The following is a 23,480-nucleotide window of genomic DNA, read 5'->3' on the forward strand; positions in this document are numbered from 1 at the left end:
AACAAAGAGCGTAAAGACCACCACCACAGTTATGTCAGCGTAATACGAAGAAAGTGATTTGTGATGTCATATATTTGTTCAAATCAAAAACGAAAAATTGCGGAACGATGAGTGGCACATTAGCAAAATTCTCGATGTTCAGCATTTCTCCATACAGAAGTCAATGTGACCATCATCGTACCACAACATGTGTAACCAAATCAAACTGTGTATCGTTCTTCACATCAAAAGAAACCAAAAAATAAGTACGAAACTCATCATTAGACGGAAGAAACTTACCTATCCGCTGCAGTCGACCAAGGCCGCCCCCTCCGGCCGGGCTCATCGAGTGACTTAGATCGGATATGCTCTGACTAGCGCGCAGACCGGACCGGTAACCAACCTGAAAAGGATTCAATCATGGGAGGACGAAGAAAGAACACCATTAGATATGGGCGTAATCATATTGAAGGATGCCTATTTTTCGTTTTTCGTTTCTTTTTTTCTCTGGGGAAACATGAATGTATGAATGCGGGTAAGCAACGCGACAGCGATGGACATTATGAAGACACCATGTACGGTCAGACGACTGATAAGGCAATAAGACAGTTTGGTGAGGGCAAAAAAGCATGGAATGCGGAGAGAGTGTAGTGGATGGCTCAGGGATACTGGTTGTGCATTATGTAGTGGATCCTTCGTAGCCAGTTCACGGGTCAAGAGATAAATCATCTTTTTTGGCGAAGCGAAATATCAATGGATAGATTCGTCGGTCATATGCATGGCACATGGTAGTATTAGATGAAATGAACTATGGATACCAAAAACACCATGAATCACTCAAATTGCAGGAAAAACTCATTTCGTCATATCTAAATTCAATCGCCTATAGTTCATTTTAGAAGCTGAACCTAAGAATATGGTATATGAAAAACTTGTGCGGCTAGACCAGTTCTGCAAGAAAGTCACGGAAAAAAACGCTGTTTTTCGAATATTTAAGGTAAATGTCACGGACTACCTTCGAAAAATGCAAATGATATTCACGGTGAATATCATTTGGCATTTTTCGAAGGTAGTCCGTGACATTCACCTTAAATAATCTAAAAATAGCGGTTTTTCCGTGACTTTCTTGCAGAACTGGTCTAGCCGCACAAGTTTTTCATATACCATGTTCTCAGGTTCAGCTTCTAAAATCAGCTGTAGATGGTTGAATTAAGATATGACGAAATGAAATTTTCAGCACTGGACCCAATCTCACCCCTCTGACCCATTGTCATCCCCAACGACGGTATGTAAAATCACGTATAAGTTTCAAAAAAGTGGATGATATAAAATATTATTGTTATTAAAAAGATACAGATTGCTGCATTACACTGTTCAGAAGCGTAAAAATCCAGTAAAATTTGGTAATGACAGCGAAATAGTTGCTGTGCAAAGCATCACCAGTTTGAGTCCGAGTTTGAGCCAACAATATTGAGAATTACAGGTGGCGAAAATACCTCCAGCTAAAATCTGCGAGTAATAAAAAGATGATTTCACTTTGGCATAAAATTTTTGATTTTTTAAATTATAAACTCAACTTTGTGGCGTTTTTACCACCTCTAAAAATACTGCAAGTAAAAAGTAAAAATAACTTAACCAAAGTAAACTAAAAGTCAACTTAAAGTTAAAGTACTAAAGCCATAAATTTCAATTCCGAGATGAACTAAAAATCTCGTTAATACAGATAAAAAAAAATAAATTTCAATTTTCAACAACTTTAGAAAAATAAATCGTACCCTAATAACCTAACCAGACATCGCAATATTATTTAAATAATCTAATATAAATCATAAAAATCACTAGAGAAATTACAAGTGAGATTCTGGTTGAAATTTTCGGAGGGATCTTCGAACCAATACCTAGAAAAAGTATCTAATGAATTTCCGAGAATCATTGCTCAATGATTCCAGAAAGTAAAAAATGTCCAGACAAAAAAATCCAGAGAAACACATTTTTAACTAAAATTGTTTAAAAATTTCTGAGAAAATTCTGTAAATGCTACAGAGCTCCTGAGAATATTTCTGTGAAAATCTTTGCAGTAATTAGGGGGCGGAAATCTAAAGTCATGTAAGTATAAGTCTTAAGGACAAACGTCTTGAAATCTCGCTCCAACAGTGCATCAGAACTTAAGACGTAAAAATCTCAAGAAGCAAGCTTCAAACAACAATGAATTTAAATTTTCTGTTCTTGCTCACTTCTAATAAGCCTAAAATCAGAAGCTCAGGTGCGCTGGTTTTGTTTTGTTGTTTTGTTTACAAATTGATTTGATAAATCTTTGAAGAAATCCAGAAAACTATGCGGACATCGCTAGAGGTTCTGAAGGAGTTTTAAAGATGTTATCCATGAAACTGCATATACAAGAAAATAAGAAGAACTCCAAGAATTCTTGGAAATATGGAAACTTATGTGTTTTCGGAAGTTTTGTTCTCTTCATCATGGGGGGTTATGGGTTTGGGACATTCCAAATTTGATTGGACTCGAAACCTTTTGGAAATACTGTGTAAACCCTCTACCTACTTCCCATGGTTGCTGATAAGCACCATCGATTTTCGACGAACTCGGTTCAAACAGGATTAGATGGATATTAGACATCTTCATAAAAAAAACAAAATTCCTGGAATCCAACCTGTCACCCCCACATCTGAATTCTAATGCTAAAAGAAAAATCTTTCGTTTACTGGCGGCCGCGATATTTTATATGGCTTCTAGACTTCATGGGCATTTTTGAACGTAAAAAATGACCAAAAACACATTTTTGACTTGAGGCACCTCGAAATCTTCACCAATTTAGCTGAAAATTGGACCAGAAGTTTGTTTTAGCATTAGAATTCAGATGTGAGGGTGACTGGTTGAATTCCAGGAATTTTGTTTTTTATGAAGAGGTTATGTTGCAATTAGTTTTAAAATATGATTGTAACCTCATAAGGTTAATCCAACTACTAACTGCTTGTTTCAATAGTGGAACTATTGATAAACAATAAAAAAACAATTGATTCACAAACAAAAAAGTTTAATTAATTTCAAAAGTTTAGTCAATTGCAATAACTTTTTTGCCAGCACTTTTCTCGAAAACGTTTTTTGGCATAGAAACAGTCGTTCAAAGTCATGGTAAGTTCTTCGTAAAATTTTCAGATAGTTTTTTTGTCATATCAGCTAATATTTCCGTAGAACTTCTGAAAAAACCTTACAAAAACTTCATAATTATTGTCCATTGGAATTCTTGTATGGGTTTGCGATAAAGTGCCCGAAAATCCTTCAAAATTTCTGAAGAATTCCTCAATATATGCTGAATTGTTGTGAAAATAAATCTCAATAAATTCCTCAATCGATTTCTTGTAGAATTTTCAGATGAATCTTGAACCTCAAAACATAGATCACAGATAAACAGACGTATCACTTCGAACAAATTGCGATAAACATAATCGCCCAATGCTAATTACGCCGTGTTTCTCAAACGTCAAAAAGAGGGTAAACTATTTGAGTGCAGTAAACGAAAGATTCACAAACTAACAATTGTTTGAACTATGGAAAGCGAAAAGAGTAAGGTATCTTTTTGTCTGTGCTTAGATGAAACCCCACTAAAATTGTTAAGGAATATCACGAAGATTTACCTAATAAAAGCATTGCACAAAATTTCCATATTATTTGTTTCGAAATTTCAAAATACATTGTTGTAATCTAAAAAAAAAAACAAGCATGTGGCAGTATTTTCGACAGAATAAAAAAATGGATTCCAATTAGAATTCCTAAAAACCAAGAATTTCGTTAAAATATATACGGAGATTTTTCGGGATGTGAGCCTGAGCAATTTACCTGAATCAACTGAACTGGAAGCAAATGGTTGGTTGCCTACGCGATTTTGTAAAAACTTTGAAGAATGCAGAAAAGCCATGTCTTAAATGTAGTTTCTTTAAGAATTTCCGGAAAGTTTCTCAAAACAATTTTTTCAACAATTTTCTATTTAGATGTATGTAAAAATTACCTTAGGAGTTGTTCAGTGGTTTGAACAACTGATGAAATATAAAATGTCAAAAGGCAATGACCCTTAAACTTCAATCAGACAGACAGACAGACAGAAATTAATTTCTGACTGTTCGAAAATCGGAATACCGAAGCCGGGCAGTCAGCCTCGTATAACCAATATGGAATATATTTTTTTTGGGGTACGTATACAATTTGACGATTTTGATAGATATGTTATTCTGTTTATAATATTTTCAAACTAAGTACATACGTCACTTTGCAGCTAACATAAGAATTATGATACCCAGAATAATTCATGAAAGTTATGCTATGTGATTTTGTAATTTCATTGTTGCAAAATGTTGTGCTGTAATCACCATTACAGATTCTTTTTGAATCTCGAGAATGATTTCACCATTGCTCCTGAGAGATGTCACCATTGCTCCAATCCTGAGAAAGATTATTCCAAAATCTTGGAACGGATTCCCACAGTACCTTGGGAGGAATAAGCGAAGAATCTCAAGCGAAATTTCCATAGAAAGTTGAGAGGGACTTCTCAAAAATCTTGAGAGAAATTCTTCCGAAATGCTGAGAGGGTTTTACTCAGAATCCAAACAGGAATTTCCTCAATATTCAAAGAGGTGAATTGCTCCACAGGGTATTTAGGGTGTTTGCCCCTCAATCCCAAAAGAGATTTGTCCTGAAACTTTAGAATGATCGCCCATCCCATCCTGAGAATAATTCTTCCATCACTCTAAAAGGATACTCCAAGAAGCCTGGAAGAGATTCCTTCAGAACCTTGAAACAGATTTTCGCGGAAAAAAGATTCAGCTCTCGGCTTTTGCAGTCGGTGACAGCAGCGTAAACAAGTTTGGCCCAACTTCCGACGGCTTCGGTTTATTTAAAATCTTCTTCAGGGGATTCTAAATAGAAGGAGGAGGAAGGTTGTTTGTTTTCGAATAGTTTTGTGATGTTTTTGACGGTTTGTAACTCTAACCCAACTATTTACAAAGGCTTGCTTTCTTGTTAGAATCTATGGAAGAAGTCTTTGAAACATTCACAGAAAGAAATCATGAAAATTAAACAACACGTAAGCTACGGATCGACTGAACATTATAGCAGAAACTTTAAGATTACAGCCATTTGCCGAGATATTATACAGTCCGCTCAGTAACCAGCCATTCATGCGTATTGTTTACGGATTTTGAGACATATTTGCTTGAATATTACATGTAGTAACGTAAACGAGGACAGGCACGCTCAGTCGTCAGCCAATCGGAATGTGATTTCGTCTGCCTCGCTGCGGGGACGGCTCTCTCTCTCTCTCTCTCTCTGTGGCTGAAGCGGTACAACAGTTTGTTCGTTTATGGTGGAACATGTTTATCTTTGATTGCCATCTCTTTCAGCCTAGAGGGGTTGGGTACTCGGAAGATCTGAGTTCGATTCTCGTATTAGGATTTTTTAAGTTTCTCTGAAAAGTCTCAACAATCAGCAGTGTAATTTTAAGATCACACATGAATTTCTATCGAACACGATGAAGGTCAATTTGTTACATTCAGTTCGTCAAAAATTTTCAGATTTTGTTTAACGGATTTTGGATGGGTCGATAAGTAATCGAGATTGAATTCATCTACAACTCTCAGAGGAATTCCTACAGTGAAGGCTCCCCCAGAATTCTGAGAGGGGTTTCCTAGAGTTGTGAGAAGGATCCTGCAGAATTCTGAGAGAAATTTCTCCTGAATCTTTAGAGGGTCTCTTCAAAACTCCTGAGAGGATTCATCACAATTCTACTAGTGATTTATCCAGAATCTTGAGAAGACTTCATCTAAGATGCGGATATTCAGAAGGATTCCAGAAGAATCCCCAGAGAAATTTTCCCTGAATCCTGATGGACTATCCTACTATCCTGAGATAAATTTTCCCAATGTTCTTAGATAAATTTCCCTTGAATCTTGAGAAGGATTCTCCCAAAATGCCCAGAGAACTCAAGAACTGTAAGAAAGATTCTTCCAGAATCTGGAAAAGCATTCCCCCTGAATCTTGCTAGGAATTTCGACCGCATCGTGATAGAGAGGTAATCTCCAATGAACGATTTATTGAATGTAAACACTATCTCTGTCAGCAAAGTTTTGATGGGAGATAGACAGTGTACAGTATGCGGCAGGAAAAAATGCGAAAGTGTTTCTCAACTTCAAACCTCATTTTCGTCCATTTGACATTAACCAATCTATGTTTCAACATTCCATGATCTATAATAGGCTAGTTTTCTGTAAAGGTAATTAAAAAATTTTCCATTTTGGTCACTAACCTTTACAGGGCGGCGCCTGAAGATGAAGACAACCAAAATTTTCAAACCGCAGAAAATCACACAGGTCGCTAAATTTCGCATCTGATAAAACATTGATTTTCTCTACAATATCATCAAATATATGTACTTATTTCATCTGGTATGTGAAACTACATGGCTCTGGATCAGTGTGGTCTGGTTGTTCATCGAATTTGAGGTCATTCTGTTACTGTTATAGTCATTTTGTTTAATGACCATTGGGCGCGCAGTTTATTGATATCCGCTTATTAGGCCTACATTATCACATGTTAATCATCAAATGTGTTCATTTTTATTTTTCAGTGCTAGAATATAGACATTGACTGATACACTGTCAAGAAAAAATAGTCATATATATCCCATATTTAGCGTGTAATAGTGCCTTGAACTTTTCGCATTTTTTCCTGCCGCACCCTGTAGATATTACTAAACAAAACTCAAAAAAAAAAAAAAAAAAACTCAACCTGATTTGGATTGCAGTAAAACCTAAAATTTTTATCAGGCAGTATTATTTTATCGTCGTAGCAGTCTCTTTAGGAAATCAAAAGCTAGTTTGTTTCAATGTCCGACGTTTCGATGTACTCAACATCTATTTCAAGGATTTTAAAAGTGATTACAAGGAATCTTAACACTTATTACAATATTATCTTTTCTTCGTCGCAAAAATTATTTATGTATTCTGTCTGTGTTGTTGTGTTCTCTTCTCTTGGTGTCTGATTGTTTGTAGCACACCAGCATATTGTGAAGATAAATAGTCAACATCTGCTCGTTTGTTTACCGTATGATCAGTGTTGACTATGTGACATACTTCTAAAATAGGAAGCGCAGAGGATCGTCGATGTTGATCAAAAATTTTGTCCGGTCAAATGCAAACTGATGCTCTTCTTCCAGGCAGTGTTGAAGTAGAGCAGTTTTCTCCTTCAAACGAAAAAGCTCATATGTTGTGGTTGGGCTTTCGGGATCGCGCTCTAACATTTTGTTCATCTTGTTTACATCAGATTGATGGTTGAAAAGACGTAGTGGTTGTAGTGAGCCCAACGTAGCTTGCATCACAGCTGTTGCATAGAACCCTGTAGATGATGTTAGTTTTCGTGGAAGGTGGTATGACGTCTTTGGTGTTGGTGAAGAATGATCCGACTGTTCGGTCATTCCGGGTTGCTAAAACGATATCCGGATAATCCTTTTTGAACATTTTCTTCAAACGGTTTGTCAAATATTCAACGTGTACCATTGGTTTATATGATACGTCGTCTATGGGTACTTCTGACACTTCACGATGTCAGTTCCTGCGGTTGATCAATCTTTTGCGGAGGGATCTTGGGTGTGATTGATCCCTAATTGCTGGTCGATGATATTTATCTACTGCTTGATCGGTCAGGTTAGCGCTCAACTCCCGTACTCGTTTGATGAAATTGTTGGCCATATTCATTTTCATGTGTAGAGGATGGTTTGATAGGAAGTCCAGGAACCGCCCGGATGCCATTGGTTTAGCATACCTTTCGGTTGCCACAGTTTGGTTCTCATGGCGCACTAATATCATATCAAAAAACGGAAGGCGTCCATTCTGTTCAATCTCGCAAGTGAGCTGAATGTGTGGATCGAACTGATTGAAAATTTTAAGAAGCTCGTCTCTTTTGTCCGCTGGTATTACAAGAAAAAGGTCATCCATATATTTTTTTCAAAATGGGTATTGGAAAATTGATCGTTCTGATAACACTGTCCAGAAGCACTTCCATTACCAAATTTGAATAAAACAAGTATTTCAATCAACAACATCACATGGCGACCTTGACAGGATTGTGAAACATAGAACATAAGATAACCATCCCATTTGTTCTGCAGAGCGCTCATTATTTCATCCTACTAAAAACAAACGGAATCGAAACGTAACAGAACGGCATCAATCGGAGCCTTCAGAGTATTGGCTTTGCAGTCTTTTGAGGCTATCGAAAATACTAGTTAAAGGATTATCCTCATGTGCCGGTCCGTATGGGACCTTTCTAAGGGTTCAATTGGTAAGGGTTTCGTAGTCCTAGTAAAGTTAATACTCCGAAGCAAAGGAGTCCCACTTGTATTCAAACCAAGTATAGCTTTGTTTACGAATAAGATGAATTTCGGAGCGTATACTCTCAATACAGAATTGCGAGCTCGCCAAAAACCTGCACTGCCGTGTGCTCAGTAATACTATTAGCTGTTATCCCAGTAGAAAGTGTTAGCTGACTCTCAGCAAAACGTTTGCCGAGTATCAGCAATGAATAGTCAAAATTGCGGATATCGCAGCAAAATTGTTGCTTGCTGATACTCGGCTATGCAAATCTTGGCAAAAGAATGGAAAAACTCTTCTCCCGGACCTTTAAATCAATCCAAAAATATTAATAACAATAAAAATAAGAGTTATTGACAAAATAATTGCACACAGTTAGACAGATATTTTCCTAAAAACGCTTTAATTTCCGAAACACTGAATACCGTAAACGCACCAAACCGCGCACCGAAGACCTAACTTTACACACTTTTCAAAAAATCGTCATAGTAATATGTTACTTTTTACAAGCACGTGAGACTAGCTTGTAAACTTTATTCCACGTGAGACTAGTTTGTGATAGTGGGCTTGTATAAAACATGTGGATTGATGCATATTGACTTTCAAAGAGAAGTGCTCACTAAAATGCGCAATGTTTGGTGCGTAAATTTCAATACAATACAACTTTCATAATAAAAAAAACTAAAGTAAAACAAGAAGATTCTGAAGAGAATCCTCCGGCAACAACAAAAATCTGTCAGCAAACAGATAAAAATCACCAACACAGGTAGAGCTGCCAGTGACAGTAAGAATAATTTCAATGAATCTGGAATAATTGCCTTAGGATATATACACAACGATGTCGATTGGGCAATGGACACCCAATCTGACGCAAAAACAGGAAAATAAAACTAACGGCGTGCCATATTGTGTTAACGGCGGACTCGGCCAAAATTTTTCACAAGCAAAAGCAATTCGAAAGCACATCGATCGATGGATGGATGTTATGCCGGGGAGAGTTTGAATAAATATTAGTACACGAAAAAGTTTGATTCGGTGGGAGTCAGTGGGGGTAAGTGAAACATTGCGAGAAGGCGGTCTAGTACAAATGGGTAAAATCGTCGGTTCAACCGAGAACACTAATTCCTCACCTTTGCATGAGCTACATTTAATGTATAACTAACGCCACGCTTACTATGAATTAGAATCTCCTGGAATAGAATTGGCAAAAATGTGGGAGGGAAGGAGAAAAAGGATTGATGAGTTGTTGAACGGAACTAAAAGATAAACATTGAATGTGAAACTGCAATGATTGTTCCACGTAGCTTTTTTTTTTCTGAGGATGCTAGGGGCGGAATGCAATATGGATGGCAAAGTTCCAAAATGAGCAATTTTCAGCGAAGTGGAATAACAGCTGGGTGGATACTTACATTTTCTAGCTTTGCTTTGGCCTCGTTGATGACTTTCATCAGTTCTTCCTTCTTGTTGTTGGCGTACGATTTGGAGATGGTGGTCGTGATTTTGGCATCGTTGTTGTGCATCGCACTGATGCTCTTGCGGCTTTGAACTGGGTTGGGGCAAAGGAAAATATTTGCTTTAGGGAAAGTTCTGTTAGATTTATCAATCCATCCTTACCTCGTTCTTTGTCCGATAGACTGGCCGGTCCGTCCAGTGCCGCTTGCAGGAATGTCGACGACGTTTGCTGCGGAATGCTTTCTGAACTTCCACCCAAAGTGGATGCAAGTGATCGGTCGGCATTGTCTCCACTCGGGGTGGACCCTTCGTCTTCGTCGTCCGAAGTTCCCGTTCCGGTTCCAGTGGAAGCGGCACTTTGCATCTGTAGCTGGGCAGCGATGCTTAATCCTTGCTTTTCCAGTTTCTGCCGTCGGACCGACTTTCGCAGCTCGTTCACGTCGATCGCGTTGATTTTGAAATCTCTGCGAAAAAAAGGTGTTATGTCTAGGAAAATCAATGAACAAAAAGGACTTACGTTGGCGTCGATGGCGCCGCCGTCGGGTAGTACACCATTCCGTGCTCGGAACTGGTCCGTTCTCCGTCGGAAATATCCTCCACATCTCCATCGTGCTCCGTGTTCGACTCCGAGTTCAACGAATTCAGAGCCTTAGTTTCGGAAATTTTCTTATGCTGCAGAAACGTGATTTCCCGGCGATTTTCTCGTCCGCTGTCGATCGAGCTGTCCTCGCTGAGGTATGCGTTGCTGTACACATCTTTGGAGCTGCCGCTGTTGTAACCGGAAGTAGGGGTATTGTTGTTTGCGTGATGAAGTACTGCCTTATCAGTGCTGTAAGTGGTGTTCATAGGGCTGTCCACGATATTTCGTAGATCAAGTGCTTCATCAAACTGTCCCTTTTGACCCCATCGTCCTCGGGGTTTTGGAGGACCCCCAATGGTCTGGCTTTGGCTAGGGCTGCTACCAAGAACCGGTGAGCTCGACTGATCTTCCGTAGGTTTTCGTTTGGCCCACTGTGGCAGCTGCCCGACGTCGGAGAATCGGTAACCTGGTGTAACCGGAGCGTCCTCTATGAAGAGGTTGTTCGGCGGTGATCCGAACTGCTCAGGAGGTGCTGGGTGGTCTAGTATAGCATCGGTGAACGGATTAGAAAGAGGCCTTGGAATTGGCTGATGACCAGATCGTAGTGCTTGTTGCGAAAGTCGAGCTTGCATTGTTACTATCATGTCATGTGGAACCTGCCAAACAAATACGCAACCATCTCCGCTAGCGGAGATGAGATGCTTACAATCGTTTGTGAACTTCAATCCAGTCACAAGTTCACTGTGACCGTACATTCGTGCCATGCATTCGTTGGAATAGTAATCATACACGCTGAGAGTTTTATCCGTACAGGAAGTGGCAATGTAGATCCCACTAAGATCCAAACTAACCTTTATCAGGCTACCCTCGTCCGAATGGGACCCCTTGAAGGTCTTGGTGTGTTTGGCGTTTTGCGTGCTGTAGACTCGGATATTCCGATCCTGGCAGGCCGTCAATATGTGCTTATAGTTACTATCTACCTCCATATCGTAAAGCGTATTTTTACCGGAGCAATTGTTGCCCCGTAGAAAGACATTGTTCTGGAAATTACGGAAAATGATGGATTTGTCGGCACCACAGGACACCATCTGGAACTGCTTGCCCGATCCGATGAACCGCACCGAGGTAATACTGCTCGAGTGGTCATCCAACGTCTGCAGGATTCGGTAACCCGCTTCGCAGTCGAAGATGTGAATTAATCTGTCTCGACTAGCACTGGCCAGCAGCTTTCGTTCGATTTTTTCGTTGGTGTACTCCAGGCACAACACTTCCGAATCGTGCGCTTCGATCGTTGTGATCAGTTTGAGATTACTGAGATTGTAGATCCTAATGTTACCACTTCTATCACCGGTAGCCAACTGACTGTTTTCCGGATTGATCTTGATACATCGTACCCCGTTCCTCCCATCGTAACTAGAGCTCTTTTCCGTATTGTGGATTGGGTTGTCCATATCCTTGATATGGTTGAGTTCCTCATCGATGTATATCACCTTCATCAACTCTTTGCTGTAGATGTTCTTTCGATACAGTTCAGTACTTTCACCGTTTTCGATGTCCCAAACCCGAATGGTGTCGTCCGACGAACACGTCAGGAAGCTATCCGATGGCAGCGTATCCGACACATTGTGTTTCAGATAGCTAAATGGCACAGTTTCCACTCCCCAGATGCACGCCGAGTGGTACAAAAACGAGTTACTTTTACCCACCCTCCGGATATCCCGCAAATCCCAAATGTACAAACTATGATCGTTGTAAACGCTCGTCACCTTGGATCGGTTTTCATCGTACACGATCGCGATCGTGTCCGGGTATTTGGCATTCTGTGGAACCGTCATCATGTGATTGATATGGACACCCTGCGCCACGTCCACTCCGAGAAAGTGCGTTCGTGGCAGGGTGGTAATGTATTCCAGGGTCTCCGCGTTGAAAACTCTGCAAACCAAGTGATCTTTCAGTACACCCGCTGAGAAAAACTAATGACCAAGACTTACCTGATGATGGCTTCGGCGCAACCCACTAGGATATACTTTGTACTCGTGACCAAACAATTGGCCGCATTGGTTCTACACATAACCCATTTGTCCAACAGTCTCCTGGAATTGAACTCCACCAGGTGCCCATTCCTTGTAATCGCATACGTGCTATCCGACATTTCCCCTTTGCCGCAAGCCACCGCACAGAAGTCATTGTTACGCAGCTCCCCCAATATCGCACTCCGTCCCATCAACGGAATCGGTTCCTTGTACTTCCGGCTCCCCTCCAAATACCAATATTTGACGTGCCTATTGCCAACCGTCACAAAATAATTCCCATCCTCACTAAAGCTCACAGCGACGACCTTGGCCGTAACCTTATTCGAAGCGATCTTCAAATTGGCCTTCCAATCGAACACATTTACAATGTTGTCGTGCTGTGAGCCCACCGAGACAAGATACTTCCCGGTGGGGGAGAACGCCACGCAACTGACGGCGTACTTGTGACCGGAGAATTCCGCCACTATACTGCCGGCGGCTCCGTTTTCGTAGTTGGCATTCCCGTTGACGTCCAGTTCCCACACCTTGATGGATGGGTTGTGTCCGCATTCGCCGGTGGCCAGATAGCGCCCGCACTGCGAATAAGCCACCGCCGTGATGGCCTTTTTGGCCGTGTTGAGCAGAAAGGACTGCGTGAGTTTTTTCGGGTTGAACAGGACCACGGTGCATCTGGAAGAGGGAGAAGAAAAGGGGAATACTATTAGGGTTTTATGAATTCAGATTTGGTATAGTGCAAATGTATAACTTAATTTTGATTGATTGAATTGTGTTGGTATCCTTCATAGATTTTTTCTAGAATTGTTTGAGAGATTCCTCTTGAAGTTGCTGGAGAGTATTTTCCAAGAACTTTTTCAGGGATTTCTCCAGGAACTCTTTCAGGGATTTCTTCAGGGATTCTTTGGAAGATTTTTCAGGGGAACCTCCTGAAATTTCTTAAGAGATTTTTTTCTGAAATTGTTGTAGAGATTTTTTTAGGTATTCATTAAAAGATTTCTCCTGGAACTCCTTCAGAGATTTCTCTTGCAGTTTTTTCAAGGATTTCTTCAGGAATTCTTTTAGTGATTTCTCCAGACGCAAATCCAGGATTTTTTTTTCAGGAATTGCTTCAGGAAAACCCAGAAATTCCCAGAACCTTCAGGAACTTGTTCAGGGATTCCTACAGGAATTCTCTGAGGAATTTCTTCTGAAGTTCCTTGAGCGTTTTTTCCTGTGATTCTTTGAGGTATTCAACCAGTAATTGTTTGAGGGTTTTCTCTATTGATTTCTCCTGGAAGTTCTTCAAGGATTTTCCGGGATTTTTTTCAAGAATTTCTCCTTGAAATCTTTTAGAAATTTCTTCAGGAATCCCTCTAGAAAATCCGTCAGGAGTTTCTCTTAAAATTAATTGAAGTTCCTGTAGGTGCATTAAGGGGATTTCTCCATAAATACCTTCAAGAATTTTCCCTGGTATTCTTTGAAGAAATTCTTCTGAAATTTCTGAAAAGCTTCTTCTAGGAACTCCTTCAAGAACTCCTCCATGGATTCCTCCAGAAACGCCTTCTGGGATTTCTAATGGGACTCTTTCAGGGATTCCTACAGTAGTTTCTTCTTGAAATTCAAAAGCAATTTACTCAGAAATTCGTGGGTTCCTTTAGGGATTCCTTTGGTAAATCCGTTAGAGGTTTCTCCTGGAGTTCATTCAAGGATTCCTCTGGATGTTTCTGCACTTCCTTCGGAAATACATGCCTACGCAAACACCTTCCAACAAGAGTTTTTTCAAGGATTCATCAGGAAGAGCTTCAGGGATTTCTCCAAAATGTTTTTCAGGAATTCCTTCTGAAAATTGTGTTGATATCGTTCATAGATTTTTTTCTAGAAATGTTTGAGAGATTTCTCCTTAAGTTGCTGGAGAGTATTTTCCAAGAACTACTTCAGGGATTCCTCCAGGAACTCCTTCAGGGATTTCTTCAAGGATTCGTTGAAAGATTCTTCAGGGGAGCCTGAAATTGCTGAAGAGGTTTTTTTTAGGTATTCGCTCAATGATTTCTCCTGGAACTTTTTCAGAGATTTCTCTTGCCATTTCATCAAGGATTTCCCCAGGAATTCATTTAGCAATTTCTTCAGAAACTAATTCAGGATTTCTTTCAGCAACTGCTTTAGGAAAATCCAGGAATTCTTTAGGGATACCTTCAGGAACTCCTTGAGGGATACCTACTGGAATGCTCTAAGCAATTTCTTCTGAAGTTCCTAGAGCGATTTCTCCTGTAATTCTTTGAGGGATATAACCAGTAAATCTTTGAGAGATTTCTCTATTGATTCTTTCCTCTAGGCAATCTTCAAAAGTTTGTCTATACTTCATGCCATAAATATTTTTTCGAAAATTCAAAAATTCATTCAAGGGTTTTTTCGGAAATTTCTACTACGACTCATCCAGAAATTCCTACACGACTTTTAGTTAAAAAAGATTTATTCCAAAACATTCTTCGAAAAAATTTACAATGGAACCTTTCAGAAATTCTACAGAGAAATTTTACAATACAATCTTTTAAAAATTTTTCTATGATTTACTTCATTATTGCTTTGAAATCCTCAAGGGATTCTTTCAGAAGTTCGTCCATGGGTTTCTTCGAATATTATTCTGGATTTTTTTTCAGAAAATTTTCCAAAAATTCCTCTACAAATTTCTTCATAAATTTCAGGAATTGCTTCATGAATTAACTAGAAAAAAATCCACAAGGTTATGTTTGAAAAAATTTTTCAGGAGTTTTTCCAGAATTTCAAAAAAAAAATGTTTAAAAAACTATGTAATTGTTCTAAAAATCCCTTTCGCGATTTCACCAGAAATGCTTCTTCAGATTTTTCCTGAAATTTCTCGAAGGATTTCTGAAGAAACCCGGTTTTTGAATTTATTTCATGGATTCTTGAGATCTTCCCATAGGGTTTTTTGGAAACTACTGCCAAAAATTGAAATTTTAGATTTCTTCAGATTTTTCTACAGAATTTTTGGAAGCTCCTCCCAAGAATGGAAATTTTAGATTTCTTCTGAAATTCAGGATTTCTTCGGAAATTACTTCAAGGAAAGGATTGGTTTAGGAATGTCTGATAATTTCGTCAAAAATTTCATAAAGAATTCTTAATGAAAAGCTTGTGAAAATTGCTTTGAGACCTCTTCCATGAATTTCTCTAGAAATCCATTTAGAAAAAAAATCGAGTTGCTCCGGAAATTTCACCGGGGGTCTTCCAGAAAACTTTACAAATGTTCTTTCCTCCAATGTTTTCTTTAGAAAATTTTCGGAGAATTCCTCCAGAAATTCCTACAGATTCCATTACGTATTTGAAAAAAAAAGATTACAAAATTTAGAATGAATTGCTTTCATGGATTCCTTCAGATCTTTTTCTACAGGTGTTTTGTTAGAAATTCCTCCTGAATGACTCACAGGAAATTTTGGATGTGTTTCTCCTGGAAAGTTTCTTCGGAATTCGCTCTAAGTAGGAAAAAAATCCAGGGATTCCTGTGGAAATACCTATAAAAAACCTTTGTAGCATTTATTTGAAAAAAAAATCGAGGGATCTTTACAGAAAATCTCTCATGAATTGCTTTATAAATTGCACCAAGAAATTCTTCGGAAAACCCCTCCGAGAGTGGAACTTCTTCTAGGGCTTCCTTAAGGAATTCCTAAAAAATATAAATATTCCTGAGATACCTTCAACAACGAGACCAGGTATTCTTTCAAAAATTAGACCAGAGGTTCTGTTACAAACTCCTCTAGGTTTGTTTATCAGAGGTTTTTCCAGGGAATCCTTCAGAGATTAGTTGAGAAATTCCTCCTGTTTTTTTTTTCAAGAAATCTTCCAAATATTCCTTAAAAATGTCTTCATAGATTGCTTTGGAAACTTCTCCATGATAAAAATAAAACTTTAAAGAATGTATTTGGAAGGAATTGCTTTAGTAATCTTTTGAATAATTTCTCCAAAAAAAAATCATAAAAAATTCTTATTGAAAATCTTCAAAAACTCCTCCATAAATTTCTTCATAAGCTTGTTGAGGGATTTCTTCAGAAATTCCCCAAGATATTTATTCAGGAATTTCTTCAGTAAATTATTTAGAAGAAATTCAATCTTGTACCGACTTTTTGAAACCTCTAAGCAGAACACCCTTTTACACGAGTGTCAATACTTTGTACCTTTTAACTCCGCCCTATTTCGCTTATCCTTTGACAGATACGCGTATTTCGACTACACCTTGGGGACACTGATGAAGATTACAAGTGATAGTCGAAATACGCGTATCTGTCAAAGGAAAAGTAAAATAGGGCGGAATTAAAAGTTACAAAATGATTACACTCATGTGAAAAAAAATCGAGTTGCACCAGCAATTCTTTCAAAATATTGTTTCCTCTAAGGGTTCTTTTAGGAAATTTCTTTAAAAAAAATCCTCTAGAAAATTCCCCAGAGATTGTATCACGTTTTGATTTTGAAGTATCTCTACGGAATTCTTCACAAATTTCACAAAACATCTTTTAGAAGTCTCACAAATGCTTCAGCTTTTTTTGAAATCCTCAGTAGATTCTTTCAAAATTTCGTCCATGGATTCCTTCAGAAATTCTTCTGGAAGTTTTTCAAAAAATGTTCCATACATTTCAGGATTTCCTTCATGAATTAATTTCAAAAAATATACAAGGATTTACTGGTCTAATAGAATCTTCTTAAGATTCTATTAGACATTCCCACAAGCTTTCTTCAGAAATTCATCCAGGGATTTCTTTAAAACCCATCATGAAATTCTTAAGAAATTCCTCCTGGTCTGGAAATATTTTCAATTATTTCTATAGAAAATCTTAAGATTGCTTCTGAAATTGTTGCAAAAAATCTTCCGTGGATCTATGGATTTTGGGATTCTTCTAAATTTGCGAATGCACTGAGATTCCTCCAGAAAATTCCTTTAGAAAGCCCCTGGAAGAAATTTTCAAATTTGATTCATAGATTCCTTTATATTTTGTATGGATCTTTTCAGAATGTCTTCCAGCGGTACCTGCGTAAATTACTCAAGAAATCCCCCTTTAAAATCTTCCAATGATTCTTTTAGAAATTCTTTCAGTGGTTCTTTCAGAAATCTTCCGATTGTTAAAGACATCTCTCCGTGGATCCCGTAAGATATTACTTCAAGAAATTTTACCTCCAGAAATTTAATTACACAGTTAGAAAAAATCACCGACTTCGGTAATGTTTTACCGAAATCTCAACCGTTAAGTTTGTTTTACAGGAAAAAATCGGTAAAGGTAGCAACTTTTACCGAAGTTCGTTAGAGTTTGACAGATAAACGATAACATTTTACCGAAATTTGTTTATTTTTTACGGAATTTCGTTGAAAACCCATTACCGAAAGCTCAGCGGTTGAGGTTTCGGTAAAAATTACCGAACGCGATTAGCAGTGTAAGCATGCCTTCAGAAAGTCTTCCATGTATTCCTTCAGAAATTCTCCACATATTGTTTCAAAATTGTCCACAAGGACTCTTTCAGAAAATTTTCTACTTATTCGTATGGAAATTTATGTACCAGTTTCATAATCTGCTAGGGGTTTCTTCCAGAATTTCTACAGGGATTCCGTTGGAATTACTCGTAGGAATGTCTCCAGGAATTCCTCCAGATATTCATACATGATCAGTGTTTCCAGCAGAAGGTCCTTTGAATATCCATGTAGAAATTCATATAAATTTCTTCAAGAATTTCTCCGCGTATGTCAAGAACTATTGCCTCAGAAATTCCACCAGAAATTACTTCAAGGATACCGTTTAAAATTATGCCACCGATTTTTTTTTCAGAATCTTCTCATTACCCTTTTTCGGCTATCCCAGTCAGCCAGTATGTCTGTAATAGACGTAGAAACTTGAAGCATTTGAAGACAAAGTACGTTTAATTGACAAATTGAGAGATACATTAGTGAAAAAATTAAGTAAAATCGTTAAAACATATTTAACGCCATTAATTAACGGTTCACGGATTAACGGAAATGTGCCCCCCTCTGGTTGGAACATATTTAACTGATGCCTATTTTCCATCTGATGTGATAAAAATTAGCACATATGGCGTAGTAAATTTCTACCCTATATTTAATGCAATGTTTTATTCCAATGCTATACAGAATAGTAATCTCTTAAAATCTTATCCGTGGTCCATTATAATTATTGGTTTGTGTGCTCCGAACTTATGTCTAGCCAATCTTATCTTGTTAGATTGATGCAGATCAAATCAGGAATTTCTTTCCAGGAATATAAGTGAACGTCTTCGGTGGAAGACCACCGTTATAAAAAAATGTACTGAAAATAGTACAAGTTGTATAAATTAATTAAATACCACACAGAGTTTTCAACATAACAGCAGTTTCATAAGTCACCTACTCCCCATCAGCCCTTTAACTCTCAGTCAATGACCAAACGTGACACCTTCTTGGCATCATTGCATTGTAAGCTAGGTACACAACATCACACCCAGCCGGCACGCAAATGTGGATAAATAGTTTACAAATTTCACGGTCAACCACACCTCGCTTAGATTTCCCCCCACAAAATGAATGGCATAATATTGTTAACATGTTCGCTCAGCCATAAGTCGCATCATCATTGTAGTTGCCGTCGTCGTCAAAGCATCCAGCCAACCAAGCTAAGTAAAGTGATTATGTAACCTTTGCATCCCACACACATCGAGATCAATAGACGACGACGACGATGACGACGTTCTTTGAGCGAGCATTGACTGCTGTGGTGTTGCGTACGTGCGTAGTAAATAAGTATACGCCAAAAAATGACATTTTAAATAAAGAGTAAACAGCACCAGTTAAATTTACATAAAATATTATCGCTCCACTTTGCTGGGACTGCTGGCTGGTTTGGTGTTTGGCCCATCGGATGAAGATTGCTTGTTTTGTTATTTGAACTACCTACTGTCCATTTTCGGGCGGGGGTCATATGTGCGGGTGGATCTGTTCTATCGTCTCGTCATTGAAAGTGGTTTCGTCGTCGTGTGAGATCGGTATCGGTTACTCAATTTGCTGTTTGAATTTGTTTTCTGAAATCATCGCATACTAAACTGCCTACTATATCGCCCACAAAACCCAACCACCTAAATTTTACTGAAAAACTATTAGGATAAAGGAATTACTCTCAGGGATGAACCAGCCTAGGGCTGAAAAACTCTTTAATAAAGACATAAAAAAAGGAATAACAAAGATGTTTCAAAATCCCAAAATATCTGGAAGAATTCCTGTAGAAATCCATTGAGGAACTTCCGAACAAAACTTTAAAGCAATCCCTGAAGGAATCAATAAATGAATTCCTGCAGAATCTTTAAAGGAATTCCTGAAGGAATCCCTGAATTCTTAGAGGAATTCTCGAGAATCTCTGAAGGAATTTCTGGAGGAATTCTTGGAGGAACTCATATAGAACTCCTGAATGAATATCTGGAAAAGTCTCTTAAGAAATATCTGCAGAAATTTTGGATGGAACCCTTAGGAAAACTTTTGAATCCCTGTTGGATTTTCAGAATGAATTTCTGAGGAGTTACTAAAACACACCCTTGACCAATTTCAGAAAATAAATAAGGAGATGTTCCGAAAAATCTCTTGCAGAGTGATCTTAACAAATGTATGGAGGAATAACTGGAAGATTTAGTAGTAATTTAGATTTAGAAGTAATATCTCAAGCAATCCGTGGGGGATCTGCGGAAAGAATACCATGAAAACTTCCCAAGAAATCCCTGCGAGAATTTCCACTTCAGGAAAATTCTTTGAAACTTTGAAAAAACACTCTTATCGTTATGACTTTCTTGTTTTTCAATTTTTTTCAACCAAATTTTGACACAAGAAGCACATTACATACTAATTTAGAGATTCGTTGAGGGTTATTGGAATTACCACCTGGTTCCTAGTTTTTTTTTGCCGGAAATCCCTTCAGTAACTTTTCCAGAGATTTCTTCAAGGATTTATCCAGGACGTCCTCCTGAGATATCATCCAGGGGTTCTTCCAGAAATTTCGGATGGGATTTTTCCATGAACTTATATTGGTGGAATTATCCAGTAATATCTACTGCGATTCCATCAGGGACCCTATCTATGGAGTCCTCCAGAGTACCTCTACCGATTTTTTCAAGGAACTTCTCTTAGGATTCCCCCTATTTCTGATGGGGTTTCTTCAATAAATCATGCTAGGATTTTTCTAAAAAAATTCTTCTACTCTACTCAACTCTACAAAATTCTCTAGAAATACCTTCAAGAATTCTTGGTGGGATCATTCAAGACAATCTACCTGGGAGTATTCCAGAAGCTCCTCCGGTAACATCTTCAGAGATTTAATCTAGAAATTCTAGCTGAGACTCCTCAAGCAATTGCAAATGTGGTTCTACCATTCTTCCTGGGACTCCTCCAGAAGAGTTTACTGGCACACCTTCAGGAGTTCGGCTAGGGATTTTTCCAAAATTTCTCGTGCAATTCCTTCCCGAATTCTTCCTGGGATTATTCATGGCAATATTTATGAGATTCTTCCACAAGTTCCTCCGATGATTCCTCCAGGAATTTCTTCAGAGATTTTATCCAGAAATACCTCCAGTAAAGTCTTATGGGATTCCTCCAGGACCTCTCCGGAATTTCAGCTGGGATTCCTCAAGCAATTCCTCCTGCGGAACATCCATCTATTCTTGCTGTAGGAACTCCTGCAGAAACACATATTGGCCATCCTCGAAGGATTTCTTAAATAACTTCTCCTTTGATTCTTCCAGCAATTCTTCCTCCAGAAATTCTAACTACAATACCTCCAGAAATGCTCGTAATAATTCATACAGTTATTTATCCTGGCATTCTTGCAGGAATTCTTCCGGAAAATCTTCCTGAGATTCCTTCAGAAGTTCCTCCCGCGACTCCTTCAGGGCTTTCTCGATGCATTATTTCAGAGAACCTCTACCAGTTCTAACAGAGACTTGTCTAGGTATTCCTCCACGTATTTCATCAAGAAATGATTGGGATTTAATTAAAAATGCCTGTACAGTTTCGTCCAGCAATTCCTCCCAGGACTTCTGCTGAATCCCAAGAAGATTGTCTTGCATGATCCCACCAAGAATTCTTGGAGGAATTTCTGGAAAAGCTCGTGGAACGGTGGAAGCTATCACAGATGAAATTTCCAGAGAAATCCTAGTATGAGTTTGCTGGAGGAATCATTACATTGATTCATTGATTTGTCTTTATTAATCTGACTATCATGTCAATGGTTGCTACTCCGTGATTGATCTGAGCTGGTTCCAATTGCACTGAGATCCAAATGAATAAGGGCTGGGACACTCCACTTATTCTCAAAGTGCAATTTAAGCAGCTCATGCATTTTGGATCAAAAACGACGCCGGCCACGTCCTTATAGTCAGTTGGGAAGGGAAAGGAATGTTAGAGTGTGCTGGTTGTTGCTACTAAAGACCGAGATCACCTCTGCGTCCCCACAACCAGCACGGACTGGGGTATTTGTTAGACGGAAAGGATGGGAGATCTGGGAGTCACCGTTGGGTCGGTGATGCGATCCATGGATTGGGGGTTATTTATAGTGCTCGTAAGGTGATACATTGTGTGGTGAATAAGGTGAATAAGGTCAAGCGGCACAGCACGCTTTGGTTGCATAACTTGTAGGCGTTATATACACTGTGCTGTGAGTGGAAGATGGAAGGGAGGGAAACGATTTTTTTCCAATTCGTTTCTTGTTCTAGCGATGGCTATGAATATATGAATATACATGAGTTGTATATGTAGAGAAGAGAGAGAGAGAGAGAGAAAGTGGATAGAAAGATACAAAGTAGGATGAAAGGGACGCGCCAGGGATTGAACCCATGACCTTCTGCATATGAATGAGAAGCGGTAGCCACTAGACCACCAAGCTCGCCTTCATTGATTTGTCTTTATTAAAGAGACTTTCAGCCCTTGGCGAATCATTACAGGAATTATTGGAGAAACCCCATCAGGAATACTGGGAGAATCCTAAGAGCAGTTCCTTGAATAAATACCTGGAGGAATAGCTACAGCTCTCATTGGAAAAATCGGTAGAGGTATTCTGGAGGACTCCATAGATAGAGTTCCTAATGGAATCGCAGGAGACATTTCATGATGAATCTCATTAAGATTTTCCGAGAGCATTACTGCAATTAAACCAGGATAAATCCTTAGATGGATCCCACGAAGTATACCTGGAAATACTCCAGTTGGAATTTCTTGAGGGATCCTAATAAGAATTGCTTGAGGAATCCCAGCTGGAATACATGGAGAAAGGCCAATATGAGTTCATGGAGTAATCCCATTAGAAATTTCTGGAACCACCCCTGAATGAAATCTCAGGAGGAAGTCCTGGAAAAACCCTTGAAGAAATCCCTGGAAGAATCACCGAAGTTACAGCTGTGTTCATAAAAATAGCAGTGAAAGCCGAATTGTTAAAGGAATCCATGGAGGAATGTCTGTAGGAATACTAACAGGATTTAATAGGAGAAATTGAAAAAGAAATCCCGGGAGGGATACCTGAAGGAATACCTAGATGAGTTCTTGAAGAAATACCTGTAGAAATTCCTGAAAGAATGTTCAAACGAATATCTGAAGGAGGATTCCTAAAGAAATATCTGAAAGAATGTCTAATTAAATCCTGGAGGATTTCATGAAGGATTCGCCGGAAGAATTCCTGAAGCTATCCAGGAGGTATTGCTACACAAATCCCCCTATGAATTTTCATAAGTTTCAATAGAAGAATCTCTCAAAAATCTTCAAACAATCTTTGGAGGAATCCCTAACGCAATTTCTGGCCGAATTTCTGAAGAAAATCCGGCACACTTAGAGAAAATCACGGGCTTCGGTAACAATTTATCGAATCATCAATCGCTGAGCATTTGATAAATATTTGGAAGAATTTCTAAGGGAATGCTTAGGAAAATCTTAATAGAAACCATCAGTAGGTCGGTTCTAAAGGCACATTCTCCTTCAAGAAACCAAGAAACTATGGAGGAATTTCTGAAGGGATCCGTGAAATATTTTAAAGAATTTCCGGAAAAAATAACAAATAGGTACTTGCTTAA

The 23,480-nt window shown here is 38.6% G+C and overlaps 1 protein-coding gene across 1 annotated transcript in view; it reads right to left on the reverse strand.

Annotated features, from left to right (window-relative positions):
* Positions 1–279: 279 nt before the first annotated feature.
* Positions 280–23,480, reverse strand: part of LOC109421526 (mitogen-activated protein kinase-binding protein 1) — a gene marked incomplete at its 3' end in the record, with an annotated part of 82,715 nt that continues 59,514 nt past the window's right edge. The window contains 6 exon segments of the mRNA XM_062849673.1: positions 280–382; positions 9,482–9,541; positions 9,761–9,897; positions 9,966–10,267; positions 10,321–12,315; positions 12,375–13,085. Of these exon segments, the coding sequence (XP_062705657.1) occupies positions 280–382; positions 9,482–9,541; positions 9,761–9,897; positions 9,966–10,267; positions 10,321–12,315; positions 12,375–13,085 (3,308 nt within the window).

The sequence above is a fragment of the Aedes albopictus genome, chromosome 2, assembly GCF_035046485.1.
Source record: "Aedes albopictus strain Foshan chromosome 2, AalbF5, whole genome shotgun sequence".
Lineage (NCBI taxonomy): Eukaryota > Metazoa > Arthropoda > Insecta > Diptera > Culicidae > Aedes > Aedes albopictus.